A 20,808-nucleotide genomic window follows, 5' to 3' on the forward strand; every position below is an offset into this window, starting at 1 on the left:
AACTAAGAGTTTGTAGCAAATGCACGGCGGAAAAAGCAACTTAAATATAATCCGGATTATTCTGGCATATAATCCGGTATAACAAAAACATGTAGCAATTCGCTTGAAATTCAGTGTCCAAAGAGCACACAAAAACAAGTTGATAATGAGCAAAAACAGTGTCCAAAAGCAGTCTGTAGTCCAAACATGTTCCAAGCAAGTTGAGATAGTCCAAAACAAGTAGCTGTTGCCAAACACGATCCGGAGTCAAAAATGGGAGAGTAGAAGTCGTCACTTACGGAGTTTCAAGAAGTAAACACAGGAACACGGAGATCTGTAGTCCAAGGACCCAAACTTGAGAATTGTGGCAGTAACAAAGAATCACACACGAAAAGACACTTTGCCTTCTGCAAAGACCCATTGAAACAAAACCCACTTATATCCTAAAGTTCCTCATCAGAAGATGAGGTGCTCCCCACCCTTTCATCATCGCTCTCAGCTGCCCCATTCCCTGCAGCTGAACCCAGACCCCCATCCCTCCACCTTTGCCAGCATCTGTCAAGACTTGCCACTCTTCCGTAAACCCCTCAAAGTCATCGCTGGAGGTAGGCTGGGTACAGATATCCCTAATCTCCTGTACATGGGTCCAATCAAGCTCATCCTCCTCCCCATGTCACTCTCAGTCCCATTACTCCCTTCAAAGCCCATGAAGTCTTCATCCTCTGTAGGAGCGCTAAGTATATCACGGATACGCTTCCTTTGAATCTCCTTGTAGAGAAATGTTTATTATAGAGTGTTTAATGTACTGTGTTTAAACTGTATTTAGGGTTACATTAGTTGCTATGGCCTAACTGTAAGAGATAGGTTGCCATAGTAACAAAGCCTCAGAGGAGGTGGGCGGAGTTTAAGGAATAAAAGGTTTGAAAGCGTCAGTTAATATTCAGTCCGGTGGATGAGACCCGGGGAAGAGGTTCAGAGTCAGTTAGGGCTCTGGGTTGTGAAGCTGTGAGAATTCAGCAGTTCTTAGAATTTGTGAATATTTCTTCAGCAAGAGAGCTGAAGGTGTTACCTTGTTAGATTGCTTAGGTTAAAGAATCTAACAGAGGGGGTTTTAAGGATCGCCAGTAAGGAAAGACTGGTGATCAGTGGTTTGTTCCGAGTATAGGGCAAACAGTGTGGACATTCACAATAGGGAACTCTGAAGTAGTATAAGCACCTCACTAAAGAAGGAGTTTGTAGAATTGTAACATCAGAAGCCTGAATGTAACTCAAACCAGCCATTTTGTAACATCAAGCCTTGTGCCAAGTTCAAATTCTCAAAACTGCAACAATTACGTTCTGTTAACAATAAAACTTGTTCTCTTTGTATTTCAAACCTGCCTCCTCCATTGCTTTTATGCTTGGTGCATTCAACACTACCAAAGTCACTTCACAACACAACTAAAGATAAACAGAGACATAAACCAGCATCTCTAAACATATTGGTGGCAGCTTAATTGATATTTAAAAGAAGGTTCCTCACAGAATATTGGTGGCATTAAAGAAGATTAACACTTCCTCACATAATTTTGGTGGCATCTAGTGGGATTAGCGCTTCCTCACACTCCTCATCAGATTCTTGTTCGCGAGTAGCCCGCTTGACTCCCCTGCTTTCCTCCCCATCCCCCATTTCACAGTTGGAGAAACCTTCGAAGGTTTCGGAATCTGTCGGGGCCATGATTATCTCTCTAATCCGCTTTCGCTGCTGCTGCTCCTCCAACACCTGCGCAGCCCTCTTCTCCCTCCTACCAGTAGTAGCAACGTTACCATCACGTTGTACTACAACATGATATGTGTTACTGTTTATGTACATGATTTTCAATGAATTTATTTGTAGCAAATCTTGATACATATATAATTTTAGTCCACCAGAGGAAGGCCTGGAGTGAGGCCGAAACTGGTTGTGGACTACGGATTTATGTTCAAATTGATGCAAGAACATACAGCATTGATACTTTTTTGAGTGACTGTTGTGTTGTATGTATGTATGTATGTATTTATTTAGAACTTTTATATACCGGTCTTCTCGACCTCCGGAGAGGGACTCAGGCCAGTTTGCAACAAAGATTCATAAACAATAGTTCAAAACATCACACCCCATAACACAGTAATACATAAAATACATTAAAAAGCAATCATATAATTACATAAGGCCAAGTCGTCAAAATGAAATCACAATTCATCACCATCTGTCCGTGTGGTCAAGAGTTATTGACTCACTCATCAAATGCTAAATTCCACAGCCAAGTTTTCACCAGCTTTCTAACAGTCAGGAGAGAAGGGGCAGTTCTAATCTCCAGTGGGAGAGAGGTCCAGAGCTGAGGGGCCACCACCGAGAAGGCCCTGTTCCTCGTCCCCACCAGACGCAATTGTATTAACTCAGGAACCCATTCCTTTTATTCTTTTTTTCCTGCCATGTTCTTTGGAAGTTTGTTTAGACAAAGTTAATGGTTTTTTAATGGTCCACATTAATGGGAATTCACTTTTTGAACAATAAGAATTATATGTCACAGGGGAAGGGTTTTAGAGATGGGGCATAGCAAACAAAAAAACCCCCACAAAAAACCCCAGGTTTGGAACCACTGTTTTCAACTGATGTTTTAATTGGATTATGTGTTTTTAATTTATTGTATATGCTGGATACAAGCTTACAAGGAGATCACAAGAGTGCTGGCCTTCTTCAGTTTAATTCAATACTCCAGAGGACAGGATCCAATACTCCAGAGAACAGGAGCAGGATTCAAAACGATCTTGACAGATTAGAGAGATGGGCCAAAACTAACAAAATGAAGTTCAATAGTGACAAATGCAAGATACTCCACTTTGGCAGGAAAAACAAAATGCAAAGATAAAGAATGGGGGATGCCTGGCTTGAGAGCAGTACATGTGAAAAAGATCTTGGAGTCCTCGTGGACAACAAATTAAACATGAGCCAACAATGTGATGTGGCGGCAAAAAAAGCCAATGGGATTTTGGCCTGCATCAATAGGAGCATAGTGTCTAGGTCCAGGGAAGTAATACTACCCCTCTATTCTGCTTTGGTTAGACCACATCTGGAATATTGTGTCCAATTCTGGGCACCACAATTCAGGAGAGATATTGACAAGCTGGAATGTGTCCAAAGGAGAGTGACTAAAATGATCAAGGGTCTGGAGAACAAGCCCTATGAGGAGCGGCTCAAGGAGCTGGGCAAGTTTAGCCTGAAGAAGAGAAGGCTGAGAGGAGATATGATAGCCATATATACATATGTGAGAGGAAGCCACAGGGAGGAGGGAGCAAGCTTGTTTTCTGCTTCCTTGGAGACTAGGACGCGGAACAATGGCTTCAAACTACAAGAGAGGAGATTCCATCTGAACATGAGGAAGAACTTCCTGACTGTGAGAGCCGTTCAGCAGTGGAACTCTCTGCCCCGGAGTGTGGTGGAGGCTCCTTCTTTGGAAGCTTTTAAACAGAGGCTGGATGGCCATCTGTCAGGGGTGATTTGAATGCAATATTCCTGCTTCTTGGCAGGGGGTTGGACTGGATGGCCCATGAGGTCTCTTCCAACTCTTTGATTCTATGATTCTATGATTCTAATTCCTAACATCTGCTAGACTGCTACGCCAAAGTATACTGTATCAGAATGTGAAGATTTTATTATTCAAACAGCAATTTTATCAGTACAGTACTTTTGAACTTGTCAAGAAATCCAGTGATTGGCATAACTCATGTGGAAAACATGGCCTTTCTTTACCATTCATAAGTAGCAAAATACAACAACATTGTACTTAACAGACTGTGCAAAGGAGTCTATGGATATAGATCTTTCCTTCTTCCCAATCTGGTGGGTGTGCTGTGATCAATGTGCTGTTATTCTACAAGTCATTCAGAATTACACCTTAGAGACAAAGATGGCCATTTGATTTCTCAAGCTGCGCAAGTTAACATATGCTTCCTCCCACAATTTTCAGAGTAAGAAGCTTGTTGCTGAGAATAATTAACTCTGCTGCAGGCAGAAACACTCACATCACTTAAAGTATGTAGCTGGGAGACACATCTCAAGATATCTTTCTGAGCTCTTGCCTCGCTTCTGTTGAGGGTAATATGTCATAGGCACTTTCTGCCATAGCTTGTCAACAGAGATGTCCATCTTAGGAAAGAGAAGGCTGCCAGTCCCTTGCTGCCAATCTGCTTGTGGACATCTTTTCTTAATGGGTAACTTCTCTTCCACTTCTGATCACATTTCAGTTTAAGCCAGTCTTCAACATGGAGCTTCTTTGGAATGACAAAAGCTCAAACTTGAAAAATAATAATAAAAGAAAGTGCCTCTAGACACATTCTCAGAACACAGAAACCTGCTGTGTATCAGCTCAGACTGCTTGTCTACTATGACCAGAAGCAATTCAGCAGGATTTTAGCTAGAATTTTTTATATATATAAAACTAGACATCCTAGTGAATTGACTCACAATTTCTTATCTGGAGTCTTTTTTTTTGTCTGTATAAAAGCTTTATTTGGGAATCTGGAGGCAAGCTGCTGCCTTCCTTCCTTCCTTCTTCAGAACTTCTGGAACTGCTTCTTGGTGCCGGCAGCTTTGGTCACCTTCAGAACGAAGTGGATCATCTTGCTGAGCGGGTGGCACTCACCTACCGTCACAATGTCTTCGATCTGGACATCCCTGAAACAAGGGGACAGGTGCACCGACATATTCTTGTGGCGCTTCTCAAAGCGGTTGTACTTGCGGATGTAGTGCAAGTAGTCCCTGCGGATGATGATGGTGCACTGCATCTTCATCTTGGTGACCACTCCTAACAGGATGCGGCCTCGGATCGAGATGTTACCCATGAAAGGGCATTTCTTGTCAATGTAAGTACCTTCAATGGCCTCCTTGGGGTTCTTGAAACCCAGGCTGATGTTCTTGTAATAGTGAGGGAGCTTCTCTTTGCCAGTGTCCCCCAGAAGCACTCGCTTCTTGTTCTGGAAGATGGTGGGCTGCTTCTGGTAAGCCCTCTCCGTCTGTGTGTCTGCCATCTTGGGCTGCGTGTCCGCCATCTTATCTGGAGTCTTTATAGTGTTATCAAAAAGGGGACTCCAAAAGACAAGGAATAAATTATTGGCTCTTGAGATTTTATTCTGCCCCTTTTCCCAAATTCCAAAACCAAATAGATCCTCCTTTCCGAGACCAGCCCCAGGTTGCATAAGCATCACACATTTTCCCCTTTCTTGCATCATCACAATAAGCAGGATTCAGCCCCAATAGTTTTGCCTCACAAAAGACCCCAACATAGCAAAACCCAAAACCTAATTATCCACTTTCTCACCCTTTTGGTCACCCCTGTGAAACCCATCAGGACACAAAGTGCAGATTGTCGTTAAAACACTGGACACTAGGCCTGGGCGGTTTCGTTTCGTTAATTTGTAATTCGTTAATAATTCGTTAATTTTTCCAATTACAAAATGATAACGAACCATTCTGGAGCAATTATTTAAAAAAACGAATTTTTAAACACGTTTTGTAAATGCTTCGTATTTCGTTATTGTATTCGTTTCGTTATTGTTCTGAGGTCGTTTCGTTATTATTTCCGCATGTCTGGGCCAGTTTTATGGTTTAATTAGTGAAAAAAAATTATAATATCACACCAACAGTCAAGAACAGAGGGAGAGGGAAGCTTCAGAAGTTTTTGGAGGTTTTTTAGCGTATTTCGCGGTCGCGTCCGCCATTAACGAATTGATTCGTTATTGTTTCGGAAATCGATTCGTTAATTTTTTACCATTTACGAAATTTCGTAAATATCGAACTTTTTAAAAGGAAAATTTGTAATTATTTTAAATATTGAAACAAAAAAACCCCCCAAATACAAATCGATTTTAGAAACAAATTTTTCCATTGTTACCCAGGCCTACTGGACACATCAACGCATCCAGGAATCATATTATACCAAACCCGGGGAAGTGGCCTCTACGGATAATCCTGTCAAGCATCCATTATCTCCCAACCTTGCTCTCATTCCATCCCCAAACCCTCTCAAAGAGGTGGACACACCAGGCAACAGATAGCTCTCCTTTTGAACCAATGAGATTGTGGATCCTTGGGAAGTCTGATCTGGCCACAGTGGTCCATGCTCTTGTTACATCCCGAATAGATTACTGCAATGCACTCTATGTGGGGTTGCCTTTGAAGACTGTTCGGAAACTTCAATTAGTCCAACGGGCGGCAGCCAGACTACTCACCGGAGCATCATACAGGGAACATACCACCCCTCTGCTATATCAGCTCCACTAGCTGCCGATCCAGTTCCTATACGGCTCCAGCCCAGCGTACCTGTCCGAACGCATCTCCCTCTACGTCCCGCCTCAGAGTTTAAGATCCTCTGGGGAGGCCCTGCTCTCAGCCCCACCTTTATCACAAGTGAAGTTGGTGGGTACGAGGAGCAGGGCCTTCTCGGTCGTGGCCCCTCGCCTGTGGAATACGCTCCCAGGGGAAATTAGGTCATCGACATCCCTCCTCTCTTTCAGAAGGAAACTAAAAACATGGATATGGGACCAGGCTTTTGGGTAATCTGGCAGACAGACAAAGGACAATGACGACTAGAGTTGGATAGGATTATGACAATGCGGAATGAACTTATGGATTTTGAACTTGGCGAACGTTGATCACTGGATTGGCTTTTATTAGTTGTTATTGTATAATTGGACTGTTTTAACTATTTATAACTGTCGCTGCTATGTATTTTATCTTACTATGTGTACTGTGGGCATCGAATTGTGCCTTTTTTTCCTGTTTCTTGGGAGGTCTGCAATATTTGCATTTCCATTTTTTTATTAACCACAAAAGAAATGCTATATACATAAAAAGAGGTGGAACAATATAGTGAAAGAAAAGTAGGAAATAAAGATGTATAAGTATTAACAAAAACTACTTCATTCTTTTCTTTAAGCCAGATCCTTTACAGCGATTCAACTTGTTCTCCTCTTTTTTTCTAAACACCTAATATTTTTTATTGCATTTATATTCATTTCATTACAAAAATAATCTCTATAATTCATATAATTACTTTTTTTCCCCTTTCCCCTGTTGTTCTACCCCTCGTGCTCCCCATCTCCGGAGTTCTTTTCTTTATACTCCCGCCAGAACCTCATTTTTTCTGGTGGGGGTTGGTTCCCATCTTCTTTCCTCAATGCTTCCTCAATAAATATTTTCCACATATTTTCGAAATCATTATCCTTCCTTAGGCCTTTTTTAACCTTTAAATTGCATATTAATTTATCATTTATTCCTAATTTCCAAATTTCCTTGTACCATTCTTCTATCTTAATTTCCACCTCTCCTTTCCAATATTTTGCTATTAGTAGCCTTGCAGCCATTAACAACATTGTTATCAGATTCTCTTCATTTTCCTTCCATTCATCTGTATTGTAAATAGATAACAGTATAGTCGCTGGATTTATATTAATTTTTTTCTTCATAATACTTTCTATTTCTACTATAACTTTTCCCCAGAAACTCGGTACATATTTGCATTGCCACCACATGTGGATATACGTACCCCTTTCTTGGCACGAATTGTGCCTTTTGTAAGCCTCCCTAAGTCCCCCTTCGGGGGTTGAGAAGGGCGGGGTAGAAATGTTCGAAATAAATAAATAAAAAATAAAATAGAACTGCAACCATTACTTCTTTTTTTTATGATCTAAAAATATATGTAACACCCTTGCTTGTACCTAGAAAGCATGCTAGATTTGGGAACTGCCCCAAGTGTTCACCCTGGCCAGAGCCAAATAAAATGATATCTGTTCCTGCCTTCAACTCCTGTGTGCTCGACCAACTGGGAGCTACAGCACACCAGGAGGACCCAAGATTTCAGAAAATAAGATCAGGGATCTTTCATTTAGGAAAAAATGAAAAGTTTAGAATGCTATATCAAATATGTTGTGCTTTTGCCATCATAAACATTAGCCCCTCCATAATGGTGCTGAAAAGGATATATTTTAAATGTTCTCAATCAATCAAAGCAGTTAGTATCTGAGGATCCTTGTGCTCGCTAGAGTTTTGTCTTGTCTCTTAGGAGAAAAAACCATTAACTTGGCAGAATTGCTCCAAATTACTTGTGAAACCTCTTTTGATATAAGACAGTGTCCACTGGGAAAACTTCAAAGCCCATTTGACTTACATGCTAAGCTGATTTCAGCATATCAGCTTCTGAGGAGACTTTAAAAGATGTCCGAAGAAGTAATTCATAACCTTCTTGCTTATTAGGCTTTAGTTCTATAGTCTTTCAGTTGGAATGGAACACTTAATGTATTCACCAGCAATTTTCACCCCTCTTCAATTCCCTCTGCATATGTATGAAAGGAATGCACACTCAAACATTCCGTGTTTGCCTATGCTACATTTCCCTGATGCATTTTATAAAACTATGCAAAATGGAATTATCCTTTTATGAAGAAATCTCCACAGATTTATGGGAAAACATTTAAACTCTTTCATCTCACTTCCATTTGTCAATCAAGCAGTTCTTCAAAGCAGATACAAAATGCTAAGTTCTTCAACCTCCCCTTTTGTGCATTAGAGAGTTGGATTGTTTTTGTGGACATACGAGAGGGCTATCATTGTGGTGCCTACTCAGGAATCAGCAACCTGTGGCATAAACCCAATCTGATGCATGTGAATTGTTGCTTTAACTTTGTTTTATCATATGAAGGGGAAACAAAACCATTGGGACATTTTATCATATGTGATAGTCTCATGGACAGGCCCAGAAATATTTGTTGCTGAAAGATATTGTTAAGGTTAAATTCACAATGAGACTAGAAAATGCTGGACCACCATTTAGAAAGATAAGTTGGATGATTATTACAATATATAGTTGTTTTGGTACAGCCGCAGCAGGAGTTCCAGCTTATCTTGCTATCCGTTTGATGCTGCATGTATTTTGAAGTTATATGCCTTTGCAGTTAGATGGCTCTCCTTATTTTACAGTTATTGGGTCAATTGCTTGTCAATTATCCTTAGGTTCCCCAATCCCGCCCCCCTTTTGGGCCTTGGTAGGGAAGTGAGCCATTTTGTGTTTAGTTTCAGCCAGGTTAGCCAATGTATAGGATGTGTGTTGCTTCCCCTGTACAAAGGCTTCAACCTTTAAGAATTTCCAGGGTTACAACAGAATATCCAGGGAAAGAATTTCCAGGGGAGAACAGTTTTAAGAGTCTCCTAAGAACATCAGGGAAGCCTTCCATAGCCTTGAGAGTTTCCAGGAAGACAGCCTTAAGGTCTATAGAACTCCAGCTGGAGAACATCCATTGCCTTGCTGGTAGGTCCTCTCAGCGCTCGAGAAGCAGTTCGGCCTGGCAGCGGAACCCACACCAGTGAGGGTTGGATTTTAGTCAGCCTTGGGAGAAGTTAAAAAAGGGGAATTTTCCTTTAGAGAAAGTTACTGAAGATAGTGCCTGTCCCCTGTGGGCAAGATTGAGAGAACTAATTCTTTATCAAGAAAGCTTTGAAGTACCCATTTGATTCATTAATAAAAGACTTTGTTATATTTTTCAAGCCATATCAAGACTCTTTTGTAGTGGAAACCTCTGAGAACTTCTTCTTAGGCCCCTGGCTTCCTGCAGGATAAAGGTTACACATCCTATATTTAAAGCCAACCAAATACAGGCCCAGCGGCGACAGAACAATAGTAACTGCAGCAAGCAATGTACAGGCAGATCTCAAGTTACAAAGATCTGACTTACAAATGACTCATAGTTAAAGTCAGGGAGAAGGGCAAAAGGAAGTGAGAGAAATCTACCCCTAGAAAGGGACATTCACTCCTGAAAGAGTTATCATTGGGAAAAGGTGTCTCAACTGAAGCTCTATCACCCACAATTCCACAGCAAGCCAAATTTTTCAAAATTCAATTATCACAGGGACAGTAAGTAAGGCGAAATCTTCTGAACAGGGGCACAGATAGCAAAACAAAGACCTGATGTCTTTGATCATTTGAAGTATAGGGGCACCATTTTGCAAGGATAAATCACATCAAAATTTCCACTCTATACAGTTATAGTCAATGTAACTATAATAAAACATACAAAATACACATACAATATAATTTCATGAAGCAAAACATGCCTGAAATACAGAACACATTGAACACATGCTGCATGATTATTAGGCATTTTGATGAAGTCATTTGTGTAACCATGATGTCAGCCACATTTTTAGGTAACCAAACATATTTAAGAAATGCAGTCAAGATGTTATAATTAATAACTTATACATGAAAAACAATTGTCTTATGTGACAAAGACAAAGATGCTTGCACATTTTATCCAGGCAATATGTCTGACTGTTACACAAAGAAAAGACTTGTACTTTTTCTGCCAGCTTGAGAACTCTATCTGTTTGTTGCCTACTCTCCACTGGTACCTCAATGCTAGCAGTCATTCAGCCAGAGAAACAGATGGTGAAAACAGAAGAACGGCCAGCCTCAGGGAGTATGCTTACTCCATCAATGTTCAACATTTATAAAAATGATCAGCCACAGCCAGAAGGGACAGAGAGTTTCATTTACGCTGATGATTGTGCCATCACCACTCAAGCAGGGAGCTTTGAGATAGTTGAACAGAAGCTCTCCAAAGCTTTAGGTGCTCTTACTGCCTATTACAGGGAAAACCAGCTGATCCCTAACCCATCTAAAACACAGACATGTGCTTTTCATCTTAAGAACAAACAAGCATCTCAAGCTCTGGGGATTATCTGGGAAGGAATCCCACTGGAGCATTGCAGCACACCCAAATACCTGGGAGTTACCCTGGACTGTTCTCTGACCTACAAGAAGCACTGCTTGAATATCAAGCAAAAAGTGGGCACTAGAAATTTTTATTTATTTTATTTATTGTGTCAGGGCAGCCAGTCGATTATATTACATTTCTAACAGATCAAAGCAAATAGACAAAAATACAAAATTTGTGAGTTTGGTAGTTGATTAAATGTCCTTTGGCCAGTATCTGGCCACTTGGAGTGCTTCTGGTGTTGCTGCAAGAAGATCCTCCATTGTGCATGTGGCAAGGCTAAGGTTGCATTGCAGCAGGTGGTCAGTGGTTTGCTCTTCTCCACACTCACATGCCGAGGATTCCAATTTGTAGCCCCATTTCTGAAGGTTGGCTCTGCATCTCGTGGTGCCAGAGCGCAGTCTGTTCAGCACCTTCCAAGTCGCCCAGTCCTCTGTGTGCCCAGGGGGGAGTCTCTCATTTGGTATCAGCCATTGGTTGAGGTTCTGGGTTTGAGCCTGCCACTTTTGGACTCTCGCTTGCTGAGGTGTTCCAGTGAGTGTCTCTGTAGATCTTAGAAAACTATTTCTAGATTTAAGTCGTTGACGTGCTGGCTGATACCCAAACAGGGGATGAGCTGGAGATGTCACTGCTTTGGTTCTTTCACTATTGGCTGCTACTTCCCAGCGGATGTCAGGTGGTGCGATACCGGCTAAGCAGTGTAATTTCTCCAGTGGTGTAGGGCACAGGCACCCCGTGATAATGCGGCATGTCTTTGAAAGGCAGCAGATCACAGGAGCTGTCTTCATAGACCTGTCAGAAGCCTATGATACTGTGAACCACTGCCTCCTCCTGAGAAAAATGTATAATATCACAAAGGACTACCACCTCACCTGCCTCATAGGAAACCTGCTACAAAACAGGAGCTTTTTTGTTGAGTTCCAGGGCCAGAGAAGCAGATGACGGAAACAGAAAAACGGCCTGCTTCAGGGGAGCATGCTTGCTCCATCCATGTTCAACATCTACACAAATGACCAGCCACTGCCAGAAGGGACAGGGAGTTTCATTTAAATTGTGGGAATATGCACAGATGGTCAAGATTTCTAGCAATTTGAAATATGAAAGTCATGAAATTTTTGAAAGAAACTGGAAGCTATACAATACTTGACGGGAGATTTTAAGAAATAAAAACAAGAGGAATTTATTGAGCAAAAATACAGAGGGTTAAATAAAATGTGCACAAACTCTGCCAGGTTCAGTATTTATTTATTGTGTCAGAAGTGGACCAAGGGTACAGTTGTAATGTATTTAAAAACACAAAGTTTAAAAAAACTTGGCATTATACTGAATATCCTTTGACCAGTAGCTGGTCACTTGAAGTGCCTCTGGTGTTGCTATAAGAAGGTCCTCCACTGTGCATGTGGCAGGGCTGAGATTGCATTGTAATATGCACTCTGTGGTTTGCCCTTCTCCACACTTGCATTTCGTGGACTCCACTTTGTGGCTCCATTTCTTAAGGTTGGCTCTGCATCCTGTGGTGCCAGAGTGCAACCAGAAGTGACTTGTGCCAGGTTCAGTGACAGAAGCCAATGTGGTGGGTAGCAGTGAGGGTGGGTAGCAGAGTTACTGTGCTGTGGGTGGTGGGTTGTCTATGTATGTGTATGTGTTTGTAATGTATATTGTGGGTGTATTACAATTTTAAAATTATTAAAATTTATTTAAAAAATAACTCTTACTTTGTGTAAGACCCTCAATATTTTAAATAGTAAAAGATTTTTCACAACAAAACTTTGACTGGAAAGAAAAACATAATTCTCCTTGCATTGATGGTGCTCCTGTGTTGTTTGGCAATACATCTGTTTAATTTAGTAAAAAAAAATACTCTCCACAAGTCATCATCACTCATTTCATTTACACTAGTGGTTCTTAACCGCTGTGCCGTGGACCAGCAGTGGGCTGTGAGGACAAAAATCTGGTCTGCGAGTTTCCTACCTCTTTATTTATTTTATTTTATTGGTTTTTATGTCTGCTTCTTTCACACTGCCTGTCATTCCTTCCCTGTCACTACCCAGCCCTGACCCCTTGGATAGAGTACATCAGCTCTGGATTATGAAATATGGTTTTCTGTGGGCGAGCAGATGGCGACTACTGGATGACATATGTTCTGTATCGGAAACTAGAGCTGATGTGGTGTATCCAATGCAATTTTCTGAATCAGCATCCCAAATAACCAAACCAAATCTAAAGTTGACCAAGAAATAAGTTGTAACCCTTTTGGTACTAATGTTGGAGAGTGGTCCCTGGTCAAAAAAAGGCTGAGAAACACTGATTTACACCGATATGCACTGGCAATAAAGACTCTTCCAACAATCCTGAAAGAAGGTTTTCAACAGCCATAGAAGTTATCAACTTTATCAAAACTATTTTTAATATTGTAAAAAATAGTATAAAATTATCTTATTCTTACAATAAAATTATTTTAAAAAACATCATCAAAACTTTTTTTCTGAAACATCATGTTTTAAAAAGATTTTGTCAAGAAATGGAAACAGAATATGTTTTTATCTACCACACAAAAGTGAGCTAGTTTTCAAAAGGGCAGGTCTTCAAGCACTTATTGAAACTAATTTTTAAAGCTTATTCTCACTTTTTTCTGAGAGAAGAAGATAACCCAGTCTTAGAACATTTTGAAGAAAAGATTTTATCCATGGGTTGGCTTCCCTGGTAGATATTGTTCACCATATGAACGAGATCAAACTTTCCATTCAAGGTTGTGAAGTCACTGCTATGGATGCAATTGAAATATTACAAGCTTTCTTGTCTAAGTCACCTACATAGAAGACGAAAGTAAAGGGCAATATCCTTGCAAATTTTCCAATGCTGGAGGAAGTTTTTAACCAAGATGGAGTTAAGTACAAAATTTTCTGTAATTTTTATGAGATATCTGAAAAAACTAGAGAAATGTTTATTAATATATTTGAACAAACAACTATCTTCTCAAACAAGGCGCACAAGCTTGAATGGTTACAGAGGTACAATATTTGTAATGGTTACTTAAATAGGTTTCCAAACTTAGATATGAGCAAGACTCCTCACTCTACCCTGATACAGTAGCAGTGAGTTCCCCAGACAAACCAAACCCGGTTGTCCCCAGAGCAAATAGCTACACTCTAGATAGAGTTCTCTAACAGCTAAACTACTCTGACCCCAGAGAGCAAACCACTTGTGTAACAAATCCAACACAAGCACACAGGCGTCTACTTGGACCCTCTTGGCCAAATAAATGTAGAATCGCCTGTCCCAAATGCCCTCTGACAGTAAAAATCTTTGCTCACCCAAAAATCCGCCTCTCTACTCTGTTCCCAAAAATCACCCTCTTCCTTCAAAGCCAAAAATCAAAAATCCACCTCTCTATTCACCAAAATCACCCTCTTCCTTCAAAGCCAAAAATCAATCTCCCTTTCTCACAAGCTGACAGTTTTTCCCCTCAGAGCAAAACTCCTTCCATCTGCCTTAACCAATCCAGAGAGAGCTCCAGCTCCTCCCCTTTTCTACTCTTACACTCCCAAGATGTCTGCCTCCCTCGCTTACCCTCTCAAAGTGGAGGCCTGCTTACTGACATCTCAGGCTCCTACTTCGGACTACGAGGTAAGAATCATCACAGTGACCTGGGCTAAACTGGCACATGCCACCAAATTTAGCCCCTTTGAGATGGGGTTGTAAAGAAAATGTTAACTTTGGATCAGCCAAACAGACCAGTCAGCATACTGATAACTTTGAGTAGGAAATATGTATTATGTTGCATTGTCAAATGTGAGAGAAGGGGAAGAGAGCAAAGCCCCTTCACTATATAGAAGTAGCATAACTTCAATCCCTATCTCCATTTTGCAAACACTACTGAAGTATGTTTGCTAAAACAGAAGTCCAAACATGGCAGCGGGAGTGGTAAAGAAGGAGGGCATGTTGCACACAGGTCAATATTTTCACCCACCCAAAAGTTCAGAAACAGGTTTGTTCAATAAAATGCCCTATATAGAAGAAAAACCAGAAAAGCAAGTTCTCTTGAGTTTTAAACTAAACTGGAATTTCAGAAAGAAAAAATACACCTAGTATTTCTTGATCTTGTGGTAGTTCTCTTAAAAAAATGCAACCTACACAGGTGGCAAATTTGGTATAGTCTCTAAAGCTGTTTATATTTTTCCTCTAGCAATCTACCTGGGGTGACACAGGGTCTGTATTGTCTTGATGATGTGGCTATCAATACAGCTGGGATTTTTTCTGGCTGGAAGATGCTACACTATAAAATCATTATTTGGATGCTTGCTGGGAGCCACTTACATCACTGGTCATGATCAAGCCAAGTAAGGCACAAGTTCCCCACCTGTGCAGCCATCCCACTGCTGACCACTGCTCATTTGGAAGGCAGCTTTAATCCACTCATGCTGTGTTGAAGGGGAAGCTATGAAGCTTAATTACTCGGCCTGTAGCTTTCCAAACAGATGGTCTTCCCTACAGCTGGGAAGCACATAGTCCAAGCTGATAAAAAAATAAACCTTGTTGGGGAAATGTTACTTTTCTTTTTCTTCATTTCTTTTTTCACTAATAAACACAGTCACACAACTACTAGAACTGTACTACAAACCTCACTATTACTGTGAGTTTTACTCCTTGTTTTCATACTTCCTTTAGATAACATTATACAGGGTTAGTCAAAATGCATAGGCCAATAAGCCATTCAATTGAATGGCTTATTGGCCTATGCATTTTGACTAACCCTGTATATCCATTATCCACGCTTCTGCTCTTAATAACATTCCTTCAGTTTATAAACCTAATAGCTGAAAATTGTCCCATCATTACTACAAAAAATGATAATCAAGCCCTAATCTTTCTTGAAGCTGATAAAGAATTTTTCCTTCATTAGCATTGTCAGTTTGTCCAAATATTTCCCCTGTGGTGGGACAGTGCAGACGCCTGCCTCAGATTCGTATGTGGAATTGGAGTTGAGTGTCTGGACTACAACCTCACATTCCCCAGGTTCAGGCAAGCTAGTGATGTGCTGTGGCTATCCCTCCTGCCCTTTGCCCCCATGGTTTTCGATGCATCCGTACAGCAGAGCCCAACTAGTGAAGTCACTTGCCTTGTGTCAGAAGCAAGCACCTAGTAATGTAATCAATGGTGAGGGGGTCTATCTGGCTACCTTGTTATTATTAATACATATGCATGCATTTGTCTAAGTTTCTGTGGGATTACCACTTGTGTGTGTGTGTGTGTGTTAAGGGAAAAATACCTGGTCAATCACAATTCATAGTCAGTTAATTAGGACAATCAAGGATAACAAGCTTGAACCACCCCCTGAATGGGGTATAACTTGGGGAATGTTTGCAAAAGATTTTGGGACTTACTGAATTGCAGAAAAGACAACCATAAATGTTGTGAAGTTTTAAAAAAATTAATATGAAAAGCTAAAGTATTTGAAGTTTCTGAAATCACCCGAGTAAGTCCCTTGATGTTGCAACTCAGAGTAAGCTTCACCTTGCTTCCAAACACCACCACACAAGAGCTGTAGTTTTATAGTTTATTGAGGAAAAAATCCAAGTCAAAATAAAGAATAAGCATTGCAAAGTTCCAAAGATTAAGGTTAAATGCAGAATATAGTTCCAAAGAGCTTCAGGTAAAAGCAGGAGACACAATCCTATTGGCAAAGTTCAAACCAGAGTCCCAGGTACAAGCAATGAAACAATTGTCCCATGAATCACAATGCAAGAAATCCCAAGCGTACTGCTTTCCAGGCTAGGATTATTCCATGAAGCTTTCAGGCTAATAAGCTACGTTGAACTGACAGTTTCCCTTGGTTTGCAAGAAGCCTAAATACCTTTCTAACATGAAAACATTACATGAAATCATTGCGATGACCTTTCACCAAGCAGGCCTCTTGTCTGCCGGCCAGGTGAGAACTCCGCCTGACCCGGAGATCAAAATGAGCCTGCCGCATCAGGTTACTGTCAAGGCTTTCAGTACTTTCAGTATCAGCGTGGGAAGGAGGCGAATGCCTCCCCACCTGTTTGCTATCTCCTTCGTTAAAATTCCTTTCACTTGGGAACCGCTGAGTTGATGTTGACTCTGCACTGTCTGTGGGAGCCGCAGGCCCAGAGATCCGAGGCACAGAAAAAGAGCCAGGAATCTGAATCCCATCATCCTCATCATCACAGAACATCTCAGCCACAACACTTGAATTCAAGTTGGATTGTTACTCTGATTGTGATTTGATTGTAGTTGTTGGAGCTCATTATTTATTGTTGTGGAGGATTTCAAAGTCAAATGCTTTTGTACAAAAGTGTCAGGGTCTGTGTTGAAAATGAATGTGAAGGGCCTTTTTGTTGGGCATCTGAGTAAGCAGCAGAATTGGAACAGCAGCCTGACCCTGAAGAAATGAGCTCTGCAGTGCTGATTCAGGAGTCCTATGGACAATAAGTCACAGCAGGATCAGGAACGTCCAGAGGAAGAGCAAGAGATAAGCATCCCAGCAGTTAAGGACTGATGCCATTCAACTGAGGTCTAATTGGTTGGCCCAAAGAAGGGCCAACAGGTGAGAGCATTCAGGAAAATGGCACAACAGAGCTAGTAATTTGTTGGAAACAACATTTCTGGAACTGCACAGGCTGAATCTCTCTTTGTACACTCTTGTTTTGGACTTTGACAAATTGACAATGCTTGGACTATGGCTTGTACTTGGTGAGACGGCTTAACTTGGACCTTTGAAGTGAACTTTGACAATCTCTCTGCTTTGGCCTTTGTTGGACTGATTCCTGTTGATGACTATGAATTGTCTGACATTGATACTGTGAGTGTTTGGTTTGCAGGCACTGACTGTACAGATTATAACAAATAGGGTTTTTAAGTTCTATGCTCCACAAGTGAAGTGAGATTAGAAACATTTAAAAAATAAATCTGACCAAATCTGAGATGCACAGTATTTGAATTCTAATTATTGTATTTCTTGATATGATTAAAATGGATTCAAGACTATATGCTAAAAAAGAAAATATGTATAGATTTTTATTAACAAATGTGCACAATGCAATTTATGCAATTTATGTGTGCAGGATATGGATATTGGGTAACGTATTAACTTTACAGAGAAACATACAGTGAAATTAAATTGGCCTTTATATAAAACACACCATCTTAATAATTACTTCTTGACTATCAACTCTATCTATATAAATAAAAATGTAATGTTCATTTGTGGGATTAACAGAACTCAAAAACCACTGGATGAATTGACACCAAATTTGGGCACAAGTCACCTAACAACCCAGTGTATGTCCTTCACTCAAAAAATTGATTTTGTCATTTGGGAATAGTAGTTGCTGGAATTTATAGTTCACCTACAATCGAAGAGCATTCTGAACCCCACCAACGATGGAATTGAACCAAACTTGGCACACAGTTCTCCCATGACCAACAGAAAATACTGGAAGGGTTTGGTGGGCAGTGTCCTTTGGTTTTGTAGTTGTAGTTCACCTACAGCCAGGGATCACTGTGGACTCAAACAATGATGGATCTGGAGAAAACTCTACATGAATACTCAATATGCCCAAATGTGAACACTGGTGGAGTTTGGGGAAAATAGAATCTTGACATTTGGGAGTTGTAGTTGCTGGGATTTATAGTTCACCTACAATCACAGAGCATTCTGAACCCCACCAACGATAGAATTGGGCCAAACCTCCCACACAGAACCCCCATGGGGGCCACAGCAACGCATGGCAGGGGACGGCTAGTGAGTCATAAATTCTGATTTTCACTTACCATATTTCTATGGCAATGCTAGTTTCTGGCTAGCCCTAGGTATAATATTCATTGTAATAAGGTAAGCCAATATTGTCATTATCCTATTTCAAGCTAATGTCAGAAGATATCTTCACATCATTCATATGAAGAAACGGAGGGATTCTGCCTACCCAGAGGGTCTCAATTTAAAAATGTGTTCTGCACCTGCAAATTAATTTTCATCACTCTTTGACAAACTATACCTAAACGGTTCCTAGTGCTACTTCTGCTGCCACTAATATATTGGTTAAGGTGGTGTGTCAAAAGGTGAATTCACATGTCAACAAGGACACAATATTAACTGGAGAGTAGTAAAAAGCATGTGCAACAAGCATTTGAAAGAACATTCCTTGTTTACAATGCAGTCTCCATGTATGTGTATTTGCATTTTCTTTTCAGAAAAGGGGATGTGCTTTTAAATCCAAGAATGTCAACCCTAAGCTACAAAAGAACAATACCGTGTAACCATCAGGGAGTGACCATCAAATTGAGGACATCTAAAGTTACTCAGCCCACATAGTTTGACACCTAATATTCATCCAGAAATCCAATTAGCTCTGGGTTGTCAAATAACTCTAATTAATATTAGACTTTTAATCAAATACCTTGATGCAATTACCATTGAGATGCTGTTAATTAAGTTTCTGATGTTGAGCCCATGTGTAGTTCTTCCCCCATTAGCACCCATGGATCAAATTTCCATTGTGCAAAACATAAGACTCTTAGGAATGTTTATGTTACAAGCTTAGTATCTTTTGCTAACTGTGAACTAAACTGACACTCAAATTGGATGAAAGTGTAATCAATTGTAGTATTGATAGGAGCTATGCCTCGGCTTTCTGAGATAAGGGAAAGGCTCTCCCAGGCACTAACACTCTGCAGAACCTTTCAGGTTAAATGTTTTTAAAATGGACATATACCCAAAGTGAGTACAAAATAAGCCAGATCAAGGACAAGCTAATTTTAAAGACCCCCTCCCAAGTATTTCATTTACAAAAGACGTGCTTGAAGTGGTAAGTGAAAAAAAAAAGGCGATGTGCAAAGAGCAAATATGAACATAACCTCTGCCACTTCAGCACTTTGGTGGAGTCGCCACATGGGACAAAGCCAGTCATGCTCAGACAACTATAATTTTGTTTTTAATATAGCCAAATGAGGGCTAGGCAAAACTATGGTTAGGTGGATCTATAATTGGTTGAGTGAACCCAAATGATGCTCACCATGCTGACATGGTGCTTGTGAGAGTGGTCCAATATTTCCGTGTTCTCTTGTTCTCAATTTCAACAGAGAGGAGGAAACCATGAAAATGAACAAAATCTGGCTACTAGGGCTGGGCGGTTTCGTTTCGTTAATTCGTAATTCGTTAATAATTCGTTAATTTTTTCAATTACAAAACGATAACGAACCATTCTGGAGCAATTATTAAAAAAAACGAATTTTCAAAAACGTTTTGTAAATGCTTCGTATTTCGATATTGTATTTGTTTCGTTATTGTTTTGAGGTCGTTTCGTTATTATTTCCGCATGTCTGGGCCAGTTTTATGGTTTAATTAGTGAAAAAAAATTATAATATCACACCAACAGTCAACAACAGAGGGAGAGGGAAGCTTCAGAAGTTTTTGGAGGTTTTTTAGCGTATTTCGCGGTCGCGTCCGCCATTAACGAATCGATTCGTTATTGTTTCGGAAATCGATTTGTTAATTTTTTACCATTTACGAAATTTCGTAAATATCAAACTTTTTAAAAGGAAAATTTTGTAATTATTTTAAATATCGAAACAAAACAACCCCCCAAATACAAATCGATTTTAGAAACAAATTTTGCCGTTGTTACCCAGGCCTACTGGCTACCAGTATTTTTTAAAAAAACTCTAAAATTGCAACAGCACAACAACAGAGAGGAAACAATCAGGGACATCTAATCACCTCTCAACAAAAGTTTGCTCCAGGCACAGTCAGGCCATTGTATGCTAATCAAGATGGTCAGTTGAAACATTCACACCTAGCTCCAGCAGACAAGAGTTCTTTGTCTCACCCTGGTCATTCCACAGATATATAAACCCTTTTTTCTAGTTCCAACAGATCTCACTACCTCTGAGGATGCTTGCCATAGATGCAGGCGAAATGTCAGGAGAGAATGCCTCTAGACCATGGCCATATAGCTCGAAAAAACCTACAACTACCCAGTGATTCCGGCCATGAAAGCCTTCAACAATACCAGAAAATTG

The 20,808-nt window shown here is 40.4% G+C and overlaps 2 protein-coding genes across 2 annotated transcripts in view; both read right to left on the bottom strand.

Moving 5' to 3' along the window:
• Nucleotides 1-20,808, bottom strand: part of CNTNAP2 (contactin associated protein 2) — a 1,109,924-nt gene that overhangs the window by 506,424 nt on the left and 582,692 nt on the right. The gene's annotated exons all lie outside the window — the stretch shown is intronic.
• On the bottom strand, nt 4,540-5,035 carry LOC132778520 (small ribosomal subunit protein uS17-like). The gene has a single exon (XM_060781554.2). It carries the CDS (start codon nt 5,026-5,028, stop codon nt 4,555-4,557), a length of 474 nt encoding a protein of 157 aa, XP_060637537.2. The 5' UTR covers nt 5,029-5,035; the 3' UTR covers nt 4,540-4,554.

Source organism: Anolis sagrei, chromosome 6, assembly GCF_037176765.1.
Source record: "Anolis sagrei isolate rAnoSag1 chromosome 6, rAnoSag1.mat, whole genome shotgun sequence".
NCBI classification, from domain to species: domain Eukaryota; kingdom Metazoa; phylum Chordata; class Lepidosauria; order Squamata; family Dactyloidae; genus Anolis; species Anolis sagrei.

Bases quoted from the DNA above. Each gene is read 5' to 3' on its own strand.
- LOC132778520 (XM_060781554.2), bottom strand. From the start codon at position 5,028: ATGGCAGACACACAGACGGAGAGGGCTTACCAGAAGCAGCCCACCATC.